At 44.4% G+C, this 16,795-nt stretch overlaps 1 protein-coding gene across 1 annotated transcript; it reads right to left on the reverse strand.

Moving 5' to 3' along the window:
• Positions 1-6,932: 6,932 nt before the first annotated feature.
• Positions 6,933-13,600, reverse strand: LOC131378746 (uncharacterized). Its single transcript, XM_058423917.1, has 2 exons — positions 13,318-13,600; positions 6,933-8,287 (listed from the first exon to the last, which is right to left on the reverse strand). Exon 2 carries the CDS (start codon positions 8,052-8,054, stop codon positions 7,107-7,109), a length of 948 nt encoding a protein of 315 aa, XP_058279900.1. The 5' UTR covers positions 8,055-8,287; positions 13,318-13,600; the 3' UTR covers positions 6,933-7,106.
• Between the last annotated feature and the right edge of the window lie 3,195 nt (positions 13,601-16,795).

Here is a 16,795-nt window from a genome sequence, read left to right on the forward strand (position 1 = left end):
GCTCACTGGCCCTTTAATTCTGCTAGCATGGGTCCCTCCCTTTTCTGCTGTTCTGACTGCAATATCTGTAGTAAGCAATACAAGGTAAGGGCCCTCCCATTGTGGGGCCAAGGTTGCTTCTTTCCAGGACTTTATCATTACCCAATCTCCTGGTTGCACCTGGTGCAGTTTCAAATCTAGTGGGGGTCTCTGAGCTAACCTTCCCTTATTCTATAGATTTTCCCTATATTTCATTAGGCTGGTAATGTATACATTCATATTTTGATCCCTCAACTTTGGATGATCTTGCGGTTCCTCTCTATTGTAGGGCATTCCATACAACATTTCAAATGGAGATATTCCCATATCCGATCTAGGTTGTGTCCGGATATTTAGCAATGCTAATGGTAGGCATTTTACCCATGACAGTTTGGTCTCAATCACGAGTTTGGTCAATTGTTTTTTAATTTCCCCATTCATTCTTTCTACTCTTCCCGAACTTTGAGGGTGCCAGGGGGTGTGATAATCCCATTGTATTCCCATTATTGCCATGGTTTCCTTAATTATTTTGGATGTAAAGTGGGGGCCTCTGTCCGAGTCAATGGTTTCCGTGACCCCATATCTGGGAATAATCTGCTCTAATAGGGTCTTGATCACTGTTTATGCTGTTGCCTTTGCCGTAGGGAATGCCTCTACATAATGGGTTAGGTGATCCACTATTACCAATAGATATTTATACCTCCCAGTCTTTGGTAACTCAGTAAAGTCTAGTTGGATGTTAGCAAATGGCCGGTATGCTGTAGGTCGTCTCCCCATTAAGGTTTTTCTTAAATTGGCCCTATTTACCTTCAGGCAGGTAACGCACCCCCTCACTACCTGCTTTGCCAAGTCATCTGCCCCAATACACATATGTTTGGTGGCAAATTGATCTACTAATGCTTGTGCCCCCCAATGTGTTTTGCTATGTATTCTCCTCATAATATCCATAGCTATGGATTTAGGCAGTACAGTTCTATTATCCTCTGGAAGTCGCCATTCCCCTTCTGGGTCTTCTCTCAACCCCATTCCTTTCATCTTTTCTTCTTCCTGCATAGTAAAACTATATATCTTTTGCAAATTCCCTCTGCTAGTCTCACGCTCTTTTCTTTCAGCCTTCGGATTTTCCTGGGGGGTAGATTGTGACGTCTGCAAAGCAGCTCTTCTTGCTTCCTGATCTGCTGCATTATTTCCCCTGCTTTTAAAATCCAATCCCTTTTGATGCCCTTTCAGGTGAACAACAGCAATTTTCCTAGGTCCCCTCAAGGCCTTCAGCAGTTTCCTGATTAGATCCTGGTGAACTAGGTTTTTTTTCCCTGGGAGTTTATCAACCCCTGTTCTTCCCATATTTTCCCAAAAGTGTGTATAATCCCATAGGCATATTTTGAGTCAGTATAGATGGTACTTGATTTATCCTTCAACAACTGCAATGCCCGCAGTACAGCATAAAGTTCACAGGCCTGCGCCGACCAAGATCCACTTAGAGGGCCTGATTTGATAACTGCAAGTCCTTCTCCCCCAACTATTGCATAGCCAGAGACCTTTTTTCCATTAATTACTCGCGATGAGCCATCTACAAACAACCTACCCCCCTCTGGGGAGATGGGGTACTGTTTAACCCTTATCGGTGTCTCTGGATCTTTAATGATTACCGAGAAGGGGGGTATATTCAACCTTCCTACACTATCAGGAGTGTACCATACTTCTGAGTTAATTTTTTCCTCATCCTCTACCCTCAAGGGACAGAGTTTTATTTTGATTTCTTCATTTACTACTTCTATATTAATACCCATTTCTATAATTAAGTCTCTCCCTAACAAATTATAATCTGCTTCTGGTACTAGCAGAAGGTTCCCTATTCCCATTTTGGACCTCGATTCCACCAGTACATTCTTAATAACAGGGACTTCAAAGGGCTCCCCCTTCGCCCCTACCACTTGAGCAGTTTCCTTTGATATCTTACATCCCTCCGGTAGTACCTGGACTGTCGATCGCTCAGCTCCAGTATCTACTAAAAACTCAAATTCCTGCTGCTGAGGACCTATTTTTAATTTTATCAAGGGCTCCTGATGTTTCCGTGTCCCCAGCAAATGAAGCCCCTGACTCCGTCAGTCCTCTTTGAAGACTCTCTCATCCCTCAGCCGCTTCCTGCAGTTTCTCCGAAAGTGTCCTTTATTTCCACAGTAGAAACATACGCCTCCATCCTTTTTCTCTACCCGGGGAACCCCTCCCCCATTTCTCTGGGCCACTTGACTTGTTTTGGGAGGGGCATCAATTCTCCTAGTTTCCCTTACTGCTGCCACCATCATTCTTACTTGTCTCTTGTGACTCTCTTCATCTCTTCTCACACATACCTCCTGTGCTTCCCTCAATAGCTCATCCAGGTCTCTATCTTGCCAATTATCTAATTTTTCTAACCTCTTTCTGATATCTTCCCACGATTTAGCCACAAATTGTGTTTTTAGTAGTGCTTGCTCTAACGGTGTCTCAGGATCTAAGCCCGAGTACATCTGCAGGTTTTTTCTCAAGCATTCTAGCTAATCCGTAGGTGTCTCCTCCTTTTTCTGTCTCTCATTAAATGCTTTGTTGATGTTCTGCCCCCTAGGCACCGCTTCCCGGATCCCCTGTACTATTATCCCCCTCAGATCCTGCATATTGATTCTGTGATCCTGCTGCTGATGATTCCAATTGGGATCCTGCAAAGGCCACTTGGTGTCTGCTAAAGGTCCTTGTGCATGTTGTGAATCCCATATCCGCATCCCCGCTCGTCTAATCATATTTCTTTCCTCGGCCGTGAAGAGAATATTCAATATGGCTTGCAACTCGCCCCAAGTATAAATACTGGGTCCCAAAAATTGGTCCAGTCTCTCGGCCACCCCCAAAGGATCTTCCAGGAGGCTCCCCATCTCCCTCTTAAATTCCCGAACATCCCCAGAACTCAAAGGTACTGAAACAAACCCTATCGCTGGGTGAGGTCCCTGCCCCCCCCCCACAGGCATTTCTCTTAGGGGATATAGGTTATGCTGTCTAGCCCGACCTCGGGTTATGGGTCCCTGCACTTCCTCGGGGGGCTCGGGATTACTTCCTGCTTCCTGAGGCTCCATTGGAGGTGCATCCGGAATCTGGGGGTTCTGAGGGGGTATGTAAGGGGGTGGGATCAGTAAGGCTTCTTCCTCTTTACTCTTGTCTTTCTTTCGTCCTCCCTCTTTGAGGGGAAACAGGAGCACTTCACCCCCAGGTCTTGTAACCCATACATTAGCATATTCACTTTCTTCCTGACTAAAAGGAATTTTAGTGTTTACCCACAAGTTGAGTTTTTGCCTCACCCAATCTTCTGATGATCCAAAAATAGGCTAAAAAATATTCCAGGAAATCTCCTTTCCACCCCATACTACCACACAATAATGGATCATTTTAGCTTTATCTTTACCCCCTGTGTTAGGGTAATGTTTCCAATTGTCTAATATGAACCCCAGTGGGCTATCTGTTTTATGGGAGTAGAGGGCCTGCTCTTCCCCTGTCCCATCTTCTGGAGTGCCCTCACACAAGTGTGGTGCAGAAGTCACTCGCTTCCCCTTGTTCGTGGCTCACGCCCTCTCGGACAATGAGAACCGCACTACTGAGGGTCCACAATCGCTTGGAAAATCCGAGCTGCCGGTTTTCCTCTCACACACACACACACTCGCAGCACTCCAGGATACCCGACCCAGACCGAACGGAATCTTCCACACAGATACTCACGCGTCTTGCGTCTTCGTCCGGACCTTTGTGCACAAAGTTTATAGAGTCTGCCGGCTTCCTTTGCCTAATGCTTTGAATTTAGGTTCGTCGGTCCAACCAAGACAGGAATCGGGTCTACCAGGGCCGCCGACTGATCGGCGGGGCGCCCCCCAGGCAGAACCAAAAGTCCTATCTTGCAGGTGGATCCGAGTCATGGCACCAAATTGTAATAGATTATGAACACAAAGAAAAGTTCCAATAGGAATTTATTACATTGCAGCAGGCAAAGCAAAGGCAAATACAGCGCTGGATGGCAGGGGGAGTCTCGCTCCACCAACTGCCGTGCCTTGGCAGGTTTTTCAGTCTTGCTTTTATCTTGCTTCTTTCCTCCGATGATGTATGTGTGACGTGTTGCTGGGAGGGCCTCTTTCTGTCCCTCGGTGGTCGCAGAGATGAAGGCTGTAGTTGTAAGCTGGAATTCCTGAAACTTAAAGCTGATTAAGCAAGTAGAGAGAGAAAGAAGGAATGGGCAAGGGTCTGTTTGCCTATAAGCTTAGGTAGTAACATAGTAACTTCCTGTTATCTTGAGTTATTTGATCTCCAGTGAACAAAAAATAGTTAATGTTTATCACATTTTCTTTAACTAAAACACTCACTCGCCAAAAAAACTTCTTAGGGTTTTACTGGGAGTTTAGAGACGCGGCCCGAGGCTGCAGAGCCTGGATTCCCCCGCGGTTACCAGGGAAACAAATCACCCCCTCCCAATTCCTGGGGCTGGCTCAGGTTTCAAACCTCCTTACGCCGCTTGCTCTTTTTAGCTCAAAAAATAAACAATTTAAACTTACACAAATGCTTTTTTCACCTAACAAAACGTCAGCAAAATCTTGTTGCCAAAAGCACACGCTGTCTAAGCTCACACACAGTCTAATTCCTCTCCAGCACACAATATGGATACAATACAAACACTTTAAATCCTTCCTCTTTCTCAAACAGAGGGATCCCTCCACTGATCAGGCGGGGAATTCAAAAGGCTTTTACAACTTCAAGCTTGCAAAACTCCTAAAAACATTTACACAGGTGTCATGGGTTACAGTTTGGTTTTTTAGTTATAGAAAAATGTAAAATAGTTCTCCAGGTCAGGACCTGGGAATTGCTTCAGAAGAAACAGGGACCTATCAGAGAGTTATTTGGAATATTGACATTTATTCTGACCACTGAAATTGTTGGCTGCAACTTTGGGAAGTACTGTTGCCCAACGAAGAGAAACACAAACCACAAAATAGTTTATGCGGTGCTTTATTCGGGCCCGGGGACCCGGGGACTAGCGTCCCAAATCAGAATCCCACCGACCCTCATTTTCTTACAGGTTTTATACTATTTCTTACAGATTACATCATCAACGTACGTGCTATACATGACATTTCAGTTTAACATTAATCTTCTAATTTCTATAGACTATATCCCGTTCCCACAACACCTGCTTCCCTATCTCTATTTACACAAAAGCTCCCACCATAAATTCTATTCTTCTTTGACCACCGTGAGCACCTAACCGCGACGTCTTGGTCCGTTCCTCATGCTTCGTTTGTCAGCACATTCTTTCCTTGTACTTCTCCTAGCAACATGGCTAATTTCCAACAAGTCCCCCCTCTTGAGCATTCTTCAATTCCGTTGCAAGGATGCTCAATTTCTTAGGTTTGAGTCTCAGCTACACGAGGTTGTATCACTTCTCTTCGGGTAACTGCTTGTATTACCCTTTTGGTGTGAGCCCCTTCTTTCAGAATCATTCCTAAAAGACATCTATATACAATGATCACTACAATTATCACAATTACAAACATTATTACATATTGTATTATAGATGATACCCAACCGGAAACCTGGATCCCTAAGGAGCTCAACAGGGCTCCTACCCAATTATGCTCAGCATCTTTTTGTATTTCCTTTGTTTTGGATTCTATTTGTTCTAATTGATCTATATCTTTTTCTATTTCCTCCGTCACGTTTGGGATGTGCACGCAGCAATGGTCTACTCTGTTTCTTAAGTATCCACAAACCCCATGTTCCTTAAGTAGCAGCAAATCTAATGCCATTCTATTCTGTAATGTCATTCTAGTAGTCGCTTGCAGCTGAAGATTCAAGTCTCTAAAACCTCTTTTAGTTGTAGCTGCAAGCCTCTCCGTCTGTCCTAATAATCGGTACAACATCTCCCTGTTTCTGTAAGATGATATAGGGGCAAACAGTGATTCTAACATCCATCCTACTTTTACTCCATCATCAGGTTCATGCCAATCTTCCTGAATCGAAGCATCATCTTCTATCTCCCTTTTCTTTCTGCTTACCAATTCCTTTTCTTGCAGCTTAGAAGTTTTCCAGAATGGGCATAAGGTAGGAACCCCTAATGTAATTTGTGTAACTGCACCATCTATGGGCATGTGTGTAGTCCATAATCCGTGTCCCATAACCCAAACTAAATTTCCTGGGCTCCTAACCGTGGTCGTCTTACAATCCCAGGGCTCCTTTTCTTTCTTTGTAAGGGTGTGATTATATCCTCTACATTCACATCCCCACTGCAACAGCACTCGAACTGGTTCAAGTCCAATCTGCACTGGTGGAGTGTCACAGGTTAGTACCTGTGTACTATTCCATAACTCCATCATCTCCACCTTTTTCCTATATTGTTCTTTGAATAATGACTTCTGCCCAAAATCTTGATTCTTTTTCCCTTCCCACTCTATGCACCAATTCACTTTCCCTAGGTAACTATAAATTTCTAACAGACTAGGTCCCCAGATTGTTTTCCACTCCTCCATTGTCATTGTCTCCGTGGTATTCTGACATACTTCTTCTATCTTCTTTCTCTTATTCCGAACTCGGATCTTATCGCATGGCTCGGACACTTCTCCAATCACCAAACAATTTCCCTTAAGCTTGGATCCTCTATCCATCCATAATATCCTGGTATCTGCTGACAATTTTGAATCCTCTATCCATCTATAATATCCTGGTATTTGCTGACAATTTTGCTTACTAATCTTTCTTCGTAACATACAAACCTCTACCCAGTCTAAAATCTCCTTAGACACTATTTCACAGTTCCAGGTCACATTCGCGGTGGCACTTGGCATCTCCCTTATGGGTATAATTCCCCACGGGATCGGGTCTCCAGCCGCTTGAAGAAGAGGCAGGCAGGCTGTTATTGAAGTTGTATTTTGCATTCTTCCGAAGTCTCGAATTAGTCCTACTATTAAATTTTCCTGTCCTTCTCTTATTTTTAGGGTTTGATTTCTCTCTGGGACCTGTCTGGTAACTCGTATGTCCCTTACTCTTAACGTTACCTGACTGTGACCCCACCAATTATCTCGGGCTATCTAACACCAATATTCTCCTTCGTCATCCCCTTTCTGTACATTAGTAATTTGCAATGCTATTTCCTTTCTCCCTGCTGTGATTTTATACTTTGATCCCGGCCTAATCCTTGTTTCATGCCACCACCCATACTCAGTGTAATTTTGGGATATTGTACAATTTAAAGCAATATTTTCTCTTTCTACTGCTAAGATTGTTCTTTCAGTTGCTCCTATTCCCTGATCTGGGTTTGTTCTAGCGACCACTTCCCGAAGTCCAAATCCTCCATCTAATCCACACTTAACTATACACAGATAATTCCCTGCCATAGTTGTTGAAGCAAAAGATGTGATATTATACCACCCGACCCCTTTAGACTCTTTCTTCCACTCACTACTTCCTTCTTTCAATTGATCCCATTCCATCTCTCTCTCTTTCCACCAGCTAATCCTTATTCTTCTTTTGCAACTATTCTTCAAGGTGTATTGACAACTAATTCTCAATGGCGGGCCCAACCAAATATCCTGGCTTGTTTTCAAGGGTGCTACTATTACCGAACCTGCACTGGTATAGTTTTCATTTATAATTTCCAACTCAAAATCCCCATAATCAAAACTACTTTTTATCCATACTACACAGGTGTATCTACCTTCTCCAGAAGTTGAGATTTTAGGAATCCTTAAGGTAGTGTTTCCTGATTGCTGATGGTCATCCCAAAGTGTTATTATTCCTTTACTTACGATGTCAAGGCCTTTTCTCCATCTCACATTAATTTCATGGGATCCAGCTTTCTGGTTGTCAGAAAACAAACAGGTTAATTCAACATTTCCACTTTCCGGTACTAAGACTAAAGGGTCTGGTACATGAATTATAACTGCTGAGGCTACTAACTGACAAACAATCAGTATCAAGATGATCAGGGCTTTGTTCGGAATACCATCCGGGTGTCCGTTATTGGCTGCACCTCCCATCTCGTCGGTACCTTCTTCACCCTGGTGTAGTGTATCCAATTATCAATCCCAGCGACCTTGACGGCGGTGTACGTGGTCATCAGCACTTGGTAGGGACCATTCTATGATTCCTTCAGAGGCTCCACGCTCCAATTTTTCACGTACACATGGTCTCCCGGCGAGATGTCATGAACTGGGTTCTCTAGTGGTAGCGGGCGGTTCCACTGCAAGGCTCCCCGTACAGCTGCAAGAGTCTTATTCAAAGATAACACATAATTTAATAATACCTGGTCTCCTGTCAAATGGGGGTCCCCCTGATAGGTTGCAGCATGATAAGCTTTACCATACAATACTTCATACGGACTGACTCCTATCCTCTCCCTGGGTTTTATTCGGATGCGCAATAATGCTATTGGCAGAGCTTGGGGCCACTGAACTTTGGCTTCCTGGCAAATCTTTTTCAACTGATTTTTCAATGTTTGATTCATCCTTTCTACCTGGCCACTAGACTGCGGTCTCCACGGAGTGTGTAAATCCCATCTAATCCCTAGCGCCTTGGCTACACCTTGAATGATTCCTGCCACAAAATGCGGTCCCCTATCTGATGACATTCCTAACGGGATTCCAAACCGGGGGATTATTTCTTTCAAAAGGGTTTTAACCACTTCCTTTGCCTGATTCGTGCGACAGGGAAACGCCTCCGGCCATCCTGAAAAGGTACATACATACACTAAAAGGTATTTATTACCTTGGGCTTTAGGCAGCTCCGAAAAGTCTATTTGCCAGTAGTCTCCGGGCTGTGGGCTTACCTTTAACCCTCCCATCTGAACCTGTTTTCGCACTAGGGGATTATTTTTCACACAAGTGGGACAGGTTGCATTAACCCGCTTTGCCATTGTTAACATCTGATTAGAGATTACCTCATTCTTTAAAAATTTTACCAAGGCCTCCGCTCCCCAGTGGCACTTGCAATGTTCAGTCTCCAAGATTGCTCGCATTATCTTCGCAGGTACTACTACCTGCCCGGTTGCTGTTACATACCACCCTTTGTCATTCTTCTGAGCTTTCACCAGGTGGGCCAACTTCACGTCATCTGGTAGGTATGGAGGCTCATCTTTCATGTAGGAATCCGCCGGATTTCCCTTAGCTGGAATAAGAGCTGATTGAATCCTTATTTCCTTCGCTACTCTTTTAGCCGTTTTATCTGCCAATCGATTACCTTGGTATATCTTTCCATCTTCTCTTCGGTGTCCTGGCACATGCATTACTGCTACTGCCTCGGGTTCTCTTACAGCCTCTAACAGGAGTAGGATCTCGTCCCTATGTTTTATTGTTGACCCTTGAGACGTTAACAATCCCCGCTCTTTCCACAGAGCTCCATGTACATGCACCACCCCAAAGGCATATTTTGAATCAGTCCAAACATTGACCCTCTTTCCTTTGCTCAATTCGAGGGCTCGAGTTAAGGCTCTAATTTCTGCTTTTTGAGCCGAGGTTCCAGGGGGAAGAGCCTTTGCTTCTATTACTTGAAGAGTTGTGACTACCGCATAACCCGCATACCTGGTGCCGTTCTCGACGAAGCTGGACCCGTCAGTAAACAACTCCCAGTCTGGGCTATCGATCGGTGCATCCTTCAAATCTTCTCTGCTTGCATAGACCTGCTCAATTATCTCCACACAGTCATGGACGAGTTCCCCTTCCTCTCGCTCTGACCTGAGGAATTCTGCTGGGTTTAAATGGGGTGTTATTTTCAGTTCTATATCATCTTGTTCCCGCAGCAACGCCTGATATTGCAACAGACGACTGGACGAGAGCCAGTGACCTCCCTTTTGCTCTAAGACTGCAATTACCATATGGGGCACATATACTTCCAGCTTCCTTCCCAAAGTCAGCTTCCTTGCTTCTTGTATTAGCAGCACCGTTGCCGCTACCGCTCGCAGGCATCCTGGCCAGCCGGAGCTAACTGTGTCCAATTGTTTAGAGAAATACCCCACAGGCCGCTTCCATGGCCCTATTTTCTGTGTTAGTACCCCTAATGTCAATCTGTGTCTTTCAGTAACATATAGCTGGAAATCTTTGCTCAAATCTGGCAATCCCAGCGCAGGGGCTTCCTTTAAGGCCTGCTTTAGTTCTAGGAAGGCTTTTTCCTGTGCACGTCCCCAAGTCCAATGCACTTCTTTGAGGGCCTCATATAGGGGCCGTGCCAGCAGTCTAAAGTTCAGAATCCACAGCCGACACCACCCTACCATTCCAAGAAAGGATCGGAGTTCCTGATGGTTTCGGGGGACGGGTATGGCGCAGATAGCCGCTATGCGGTTAGTCCCCAATTTCCGCACCCCCTTAGAGATTTCACACCCCAAATAGACAACCTCTGTTCTTACCAGCTGTGCTTTGTCTCGCGAAACTCGATATCCTCCTTGTCCCAGCATGTTCAGAAGGCTTATGGTTAATTGGGAGCAGATGTCTCGTTCTGTAGCTGCTAGGAAAATATCATCCACATATTGGAGAACCACATAGAACATGCTTGGTACTGTTACCTGGGTTGTCTTCCACTCTTCTAGTTCCCGAGCTAGTTGGTTTCCAAAAATGGTAGGGGAGTTCTTGAATCCCTGTGGTAGTCGGCTCCAAGTCAGCTGCCTTCTTCGTCCTGTGTCTGGATTTTCCCATTCGAATGCAAAATATTTCCTACTTTCAAGTGCCAGTGGGATGCAGAAAAAGGCATCTTTTAAATCAATCACGGTAAACCATTCAAATTTCTCTGATACAGATGTCAACAAGGTATAAGGATTAGCAACTACGGGATGAATATCTTTGGTTATCTCATTTATTGCTCTTAAATCCTGCACTAACCTATACTTCCCATTAGGCTTTTTAACTGGAAAAATAGGAGTATTATATTCGGACTCACACTCCTGCAAAATGCCTAAATTTAGGTATTGATCAATAATTGGGGCTACCTCTCGCCTGACTTCAGGTTTGATTGCATACTGCTTCAGTCGTACTGGTTCTTTCCCCTCTTTTAGTTCTACTACTACTGGCTGTGCTGCCTTTGACTTTCCGGGGGTCCCAGTTTCCCATACCCAGGGAACTACAGCTTGCTCAATTTCTTCTGTAATGGGTTGGGGCTCTACCTCCTTAATAATGAACATTTTACCAATATTTTCTTCCGGAATTTCTAACTTGACCCTACCTCCTTCAAAAATAATTCTGGCCTGTAACATCGACAATAAGTCTCGTCCTATCAATGATTCAGGGCTATTTGGCATGTACAAAAACTGATGATCAAATTCCTTTCCCCCAAACTTTATATCTACTGGCCGAAGAAATGCCCTTTCTTCAATTTTTCCAGTAACCCCCACTACTTGTATCTTTGTGTCACTTAATGACCCTACCTGTGTATTAATTGCAGAATATGTGGCACCTGTATCTATTCTAAATTCTAACGGTTCTCCCTCTACTTCCATGATAACCTTGAGATCCCGGTCTAGTCAGCTCTGATTCTGATATTCCCCCATTACCAGCGCCTGGGCGACCTCTGCTGACGAATTCCCAAACTGCCTCGGAATTCCAATCCCACTATTCAATGGGCACTCATTTTTCCAATGTCCTTTATTTTTACAAAGGGCGCATTGGTCATATCCCAATCTCACCTGGCCCCCGCCACGACCCCTACCAAATCCTCCTCTGCCTCGAGCACGCCCCCTCCCATTACCTCTCCCTGCAGCTTGCTGGAGTACTGCCAACATACTAGCTTGTTGCTTCCTGACCGATTCCTTTTCCCGATTGTTATAGACCTTCCAGGCAACTTCCAACAATTTTTCTAAATTACGGGTATCCTCACCTTCTAGCTTCTGCAATTTCTTTCTAATATCCTCCTGGGACTGCCCCATAAAGATTAATGCCAATTGTAACCTTCCCGCTTCCCCCTCTACTTCCAGACTAGTATACCGTCTCACAGTTTCCTTCAATCGTTCTAAGAAAGCAGAAGGGGATTCATTCTTTTCTTGTTTCACTGAATAAAGTTTGGACCAATTTACCGTCTTTGGAATGCCTGTTCTAACTCCTTCAATTAACAATTCCTGGTATTCCTTCAATGCTTGGTGTCCCCGTGCTGTATTGGGGTCCCATTCAGGGTCTTCCCTTGGTACTAATTCATTCAGAGTTCCATCCGCCACCCGCAACCTTATCATTTCTCTCGCCTTTTCCGTCATAGCCCGCAACACCATTTCCTTTTCAGTAGAGTCCATCAAAGTATCTAATAAAACCTGTAAATCATTCCAATCAGGGTTCTGAGTTTTTATTACCATTTTTACTACCCTGGCCGTACGGTCGGGATCCTCCCTATAAGATCCTGCAGATTGCTTCCAAATCATCAGGTCATTCGGGGAAAACGGAACTTTCACCATTACTCGATCTCCCTGGGGTCCCACCGCCTCTCTCAGCGGGGCCATTACGTGTGTTCCCCCCTCCCGGCCCCCTTTCTTAGAGACTAGGTGACCCCTTGTTCATTTAGATATCGGGGTATGCCGTTTACTCTTGCCATCCCCTTTTTCCCTTGTTTCCCCACCCTCTTCTCCCTCTTCTTCCGAAGCGGTTTCAGGTGGGGGAGCACTAGGGGAGACCAGTAGGGACACATCCTCCTCAGGGTCTTTATATTTAACTAGATAGTCCGCCTTTTGATCCCGATTCTCGCAACCCCGACACTTCTCATTTGCCACAGTTAGAACCATTATTCCACATTCCTTCTGCTAATCCGTTCTCCGTCCCAAGTAATAAAACAGATCCAAATATGGTATCTCTTCCCATTTACTATTATCCTGTAAATAATGCATCGTTGGAGTAATAATATCATGATTCAGCGTCCCATTCCTAGGCCACTGCATTCCCGCGGTGTCATATTGCGGCCAAACATGATTACAAAAATCAATCAACTTATCTTTAGCTAATTCTTGACCAAAATTCCCTTCTTTCCATTTCCTTATTAAACAACCTAGTGGTGAGTCCTCCGGGATTTCAATCCCTGCCGAGGATGTTTTAAACCCTTTAAATGGCATTTTTTTTTTTTTTTTTTTTTTTTTTTTTTTTTTTTTTTTACCACTTTATGTCCTTTACCACCTTATATCCTGCTAGCAGGTATTGATCCTACTCAACTTTCGTCGAGATTTACGGTCAATTTTTTTTTCCACCAACCTGGGACGTCCAAGCCCAACCGTGCGGATCGTAGGTCCGTCTTAATCGGCAGGCGTCTAAAATCCTTTAAGAATAAAGCACCTTTTGGGCTTACCTCGTAGTTGTCCGACAGGCGCGGGGTCGGGCACGGGTTGATGTCTCCCCAGAAATCACCTGGTGCCGGCGTGGAGTAGATCACCTCGCGAACCGCCCCAGCAACCTTCGGAGTCCTGCCGCGGTCGCCAGAAAACTGTTGCCCAACGAAGAGAAACACAAACCACAAAGTAGTTTATGCGGTGCTTTATTCGGGCCCGGGGACCCGGGGACTAGCGTCCCAAATCAGAATCCCACCGACCCTCATTTTCTTACAGGTTTTATACTATTTCTTACAGATTACATCATCAACGTACGTGCTATACATGACATTTCAGTTTAACATTAATCTTTTAATTTCTATAGACTATATCCCGTTCCCACAACACCTGCTTCCCTATCTCTATTTACACAAAAGCTCCCACCATAAATTCTATTCTTCTTTGACCACCGTGAGCACCTAACCGCGACGTCTTGGTCCGTTCCTCATGCTTCGTTTGTCAGCACATTCTTTCCTTGTACTTCTCCTAGCAACATGGCTAATTTCCAACAGTACCATATAAAACCCCGTGAATTTCCTGTAGGTGGGTCCTTTCTTCTTCTTTCCTTTGGCCAGAGAGAGACAGGTAACATCGAGTTGGGCCTGCTGCTCCTCCCTTTTTGGGGGGGAGCTGGCCTGAGGCCTGGCCGGATTCCATCAGCTCCCAGGTGAAAGGAGGGGGAAGGAGAAGTTGCTGTTTTGCAATAGCTACTTTCTTCAGACTTCCCTGGAGCGGGGAGGGATCTCTGCTGGGCCCCTGATAAGAGCTATGGGCACCTTTTGGGCCGAGGCCACCCCGATTTACACCGAGGGGTGGGCTGAGAAGGCATTTATGATCCTGCCTGGTTTTTTGTGATTCCGGACTGCCTGAGTGCTCCGATCTCTGATGTTTCTGTGAGTTCTTCCTCCCTCACCAGTGCGGCCTTGAACATCTAACACCATGAGCTACAGAGGGAAAGACAAAGACTCCAAGCAGATTTAACTCTTTCTTAGCAACATGAAGCTTCCAGAGCTTAGCCCTTCTCTAAGAGAGTAAGAAAGGACAGAGCGAACATAAAAAACAACAAGATGAAGTCAATAAAGCAAGAGTAAAAACACTATTGGGACAGAGGGTTGAAGAGCTGGTTGTTCTATTCTTACTTGAGCCATGGAAATGAACTCTATATTTAAGTCATTCCTTTAAATCATAGGAAAGATATGCATTTAGGGAGATGATTGTTTTAATTTGTGTGTGGATTTAAGCAAAGGTGTTTGTGATGAACTAAGTAATATTCTATAAGATGCTTAAACAGAGATAAAGAAGAGAAGCCCCCTGTGCCAGTGAAGAAGTGAGAAGATATCTCTATACCTTGAGGTGAAGAATCCTTTGCTTTGGAGTTATTCATCTTTAAAAGGTGACACCCCAGTATGCAAAAGTCTAAGACCCATGACCCATAAGCAGCTTGGGAAACTGCTCCTGGGAGGGTCACAAAGGCAGGTTTTCTCCGGGCAGTTGTTTTTGTGACAGTTTAAAACCCACATGAGAACTGTTCTAAGTTGTCAGTGGGATCCATGACCCAAAAGTATACTCTTCCCCTAAAGAATTGATGAAAGACTATTGTCAGATAGTGAAACTGACTGAAAATTACAAGTTTTGTCTCTTTATGTTGTTTTGTAGGAAAGTGGAGAGTTTGTAAGGGGAGGGAAGAGTGTTTTTGAAGTTTCATTCTGTTTTAGGTTTTTTTTCCAACTTTTTTTTCTTTTCTATTCTTTTAGTGTATGTTAATAAACTATTTGTTAATTTTAAAGTTAAGCCTGCTTTGTTTTTCTTCTAGTCTGTCTCCCACAGAAAGAGTAAGTACCAAGACCAGAATTTAGTAAACGTGAAACCACTACAACAGGTTACTAACACACTCCAAAATCACACAAATCAAAACGCTTACAACACAAATTCTCACAGACCATGATACATACAGTGCACCAATAATTCTTTCACAGTCTGAACACACAAAACCACGAAACCACAAAACACGGATCTGTTCACACCACACACTCCCGGCACGCGCGGGGCCACAGTCGGGATTTTCTGCGACCCACAACAGGACCCTTCGCGTTCCAAAATGGGTTAACCACTCGGATTATGGATTGTCAAGGTACCTTTAAACCACAAACTGTAACCGGAGCCACCGCTGCTCCTAATACACAACAACAAAACCGGTTATTTCACTGCCGCCGCTGCCCCCTCACGGGACACGGAGTACCGAGTCATCTTTAAACTGCAAGATGACATAACAAAAAACCGGTTACCGCTGTCCCCACTACGGGACACGGACTACCAAACCACTGACACCAGGCTCCGCAGAGCTGTCACAACTTTTACAAACAAAACCAAGAGGCGTATGTTGCGCACAAGACGTCTCTCAGTGTCTTACCAACCGCCTATACCAAGGTACCTCTTTTCAAATATAAACATACCTTTTGTCCGTAGTTCCAGCAGGTTCTGCTCTTTCCCCGGGTGGTCAGTGGGACCGCAGGAGCCTTCTTCCCAGAAAATTCTGGGTGGGTGCCCAGAGGGGTCCTGGACCCCGCTGGCCTCATGGCCAGAGAGAGCAGTCTCCTGCCTGGCTCGCCAAAATGACTTATTAAAGAAATATGGGTATTGATCTAGTATCGATACCCAACTGTGACGGACAAAAACTCTCTAACAGTTTAAAGTTAGAAAGTGTATGTTTATTACGGCCGGGCAGCACGCAGGATATATCCCTAATTCGCACTGCGAAATTCACAGGTAATTACAAAGCCTTTTATTTACAAAAGTGTTGAATATCCAAATACAAATACATATTCATACCCCTGTCACCTCCCATTCCTTGCTTCGTATGCTAATTGGCAAAAAGGCTATTAAGCATGTGTAGTTTGTTTCTTAAAATGAGTCGGGGGTCTCTTCTGGGGAGGGGTCACCTAAAATGAGGAAGTAAGATGAGTCTTCCTCGTCCTGACCTTTCTACCTTTTCAATGCATTCGTGACAAATGAATCCTTGGTAGAACTTACAGTTTCCTGTGTTCAATGGGTTCTTTAAGCAGGAAATCTGCAGCTATCTTATGTCCTATTTACCACATTTTGTTTTTCATTACAAGCACAGCTACATAAACATAAAGCTGACAAGCAATGAGTTACTAAATCCGGGATAGCTTATCTAAGATCCGGCTTCTGTTAACTGTGAACAAAGCTTACCTATCTACTTCAGCTAATTCAACACCTTATTATCTTAACTTTCCTAGAAATCCTTAATTCTTCAAAATTAATGTCTCAATTGCAACTGCTTCTGGAACATTGCTGATCGCCTGCCTGATAAAATCACAACGAAGCTTTATTTTTGCTTCTGTTTTGCCTCAGAAAGTGAGAAACTTTTACAAAACCTGTCGGGGGCTTTCCCCGACATTCAGGTGGTTTCAGGGTCCTTTGCTCCCCTGCACAGCT

This window comes from Hirundo rustica, chromosome W (assembly GCF_015227805.2).
Source record: "Hirundo rustica isolate bHirRus1 chromosome W, bHirRus1.pri.v3, whole genome shotgun sequence".
Taxonomy (NCBI): Eukaryota; Metazoa; Chordata; class Aves; order Passeriformes; family Hirundinidae; genus Hirundo; species Hirundo rustica.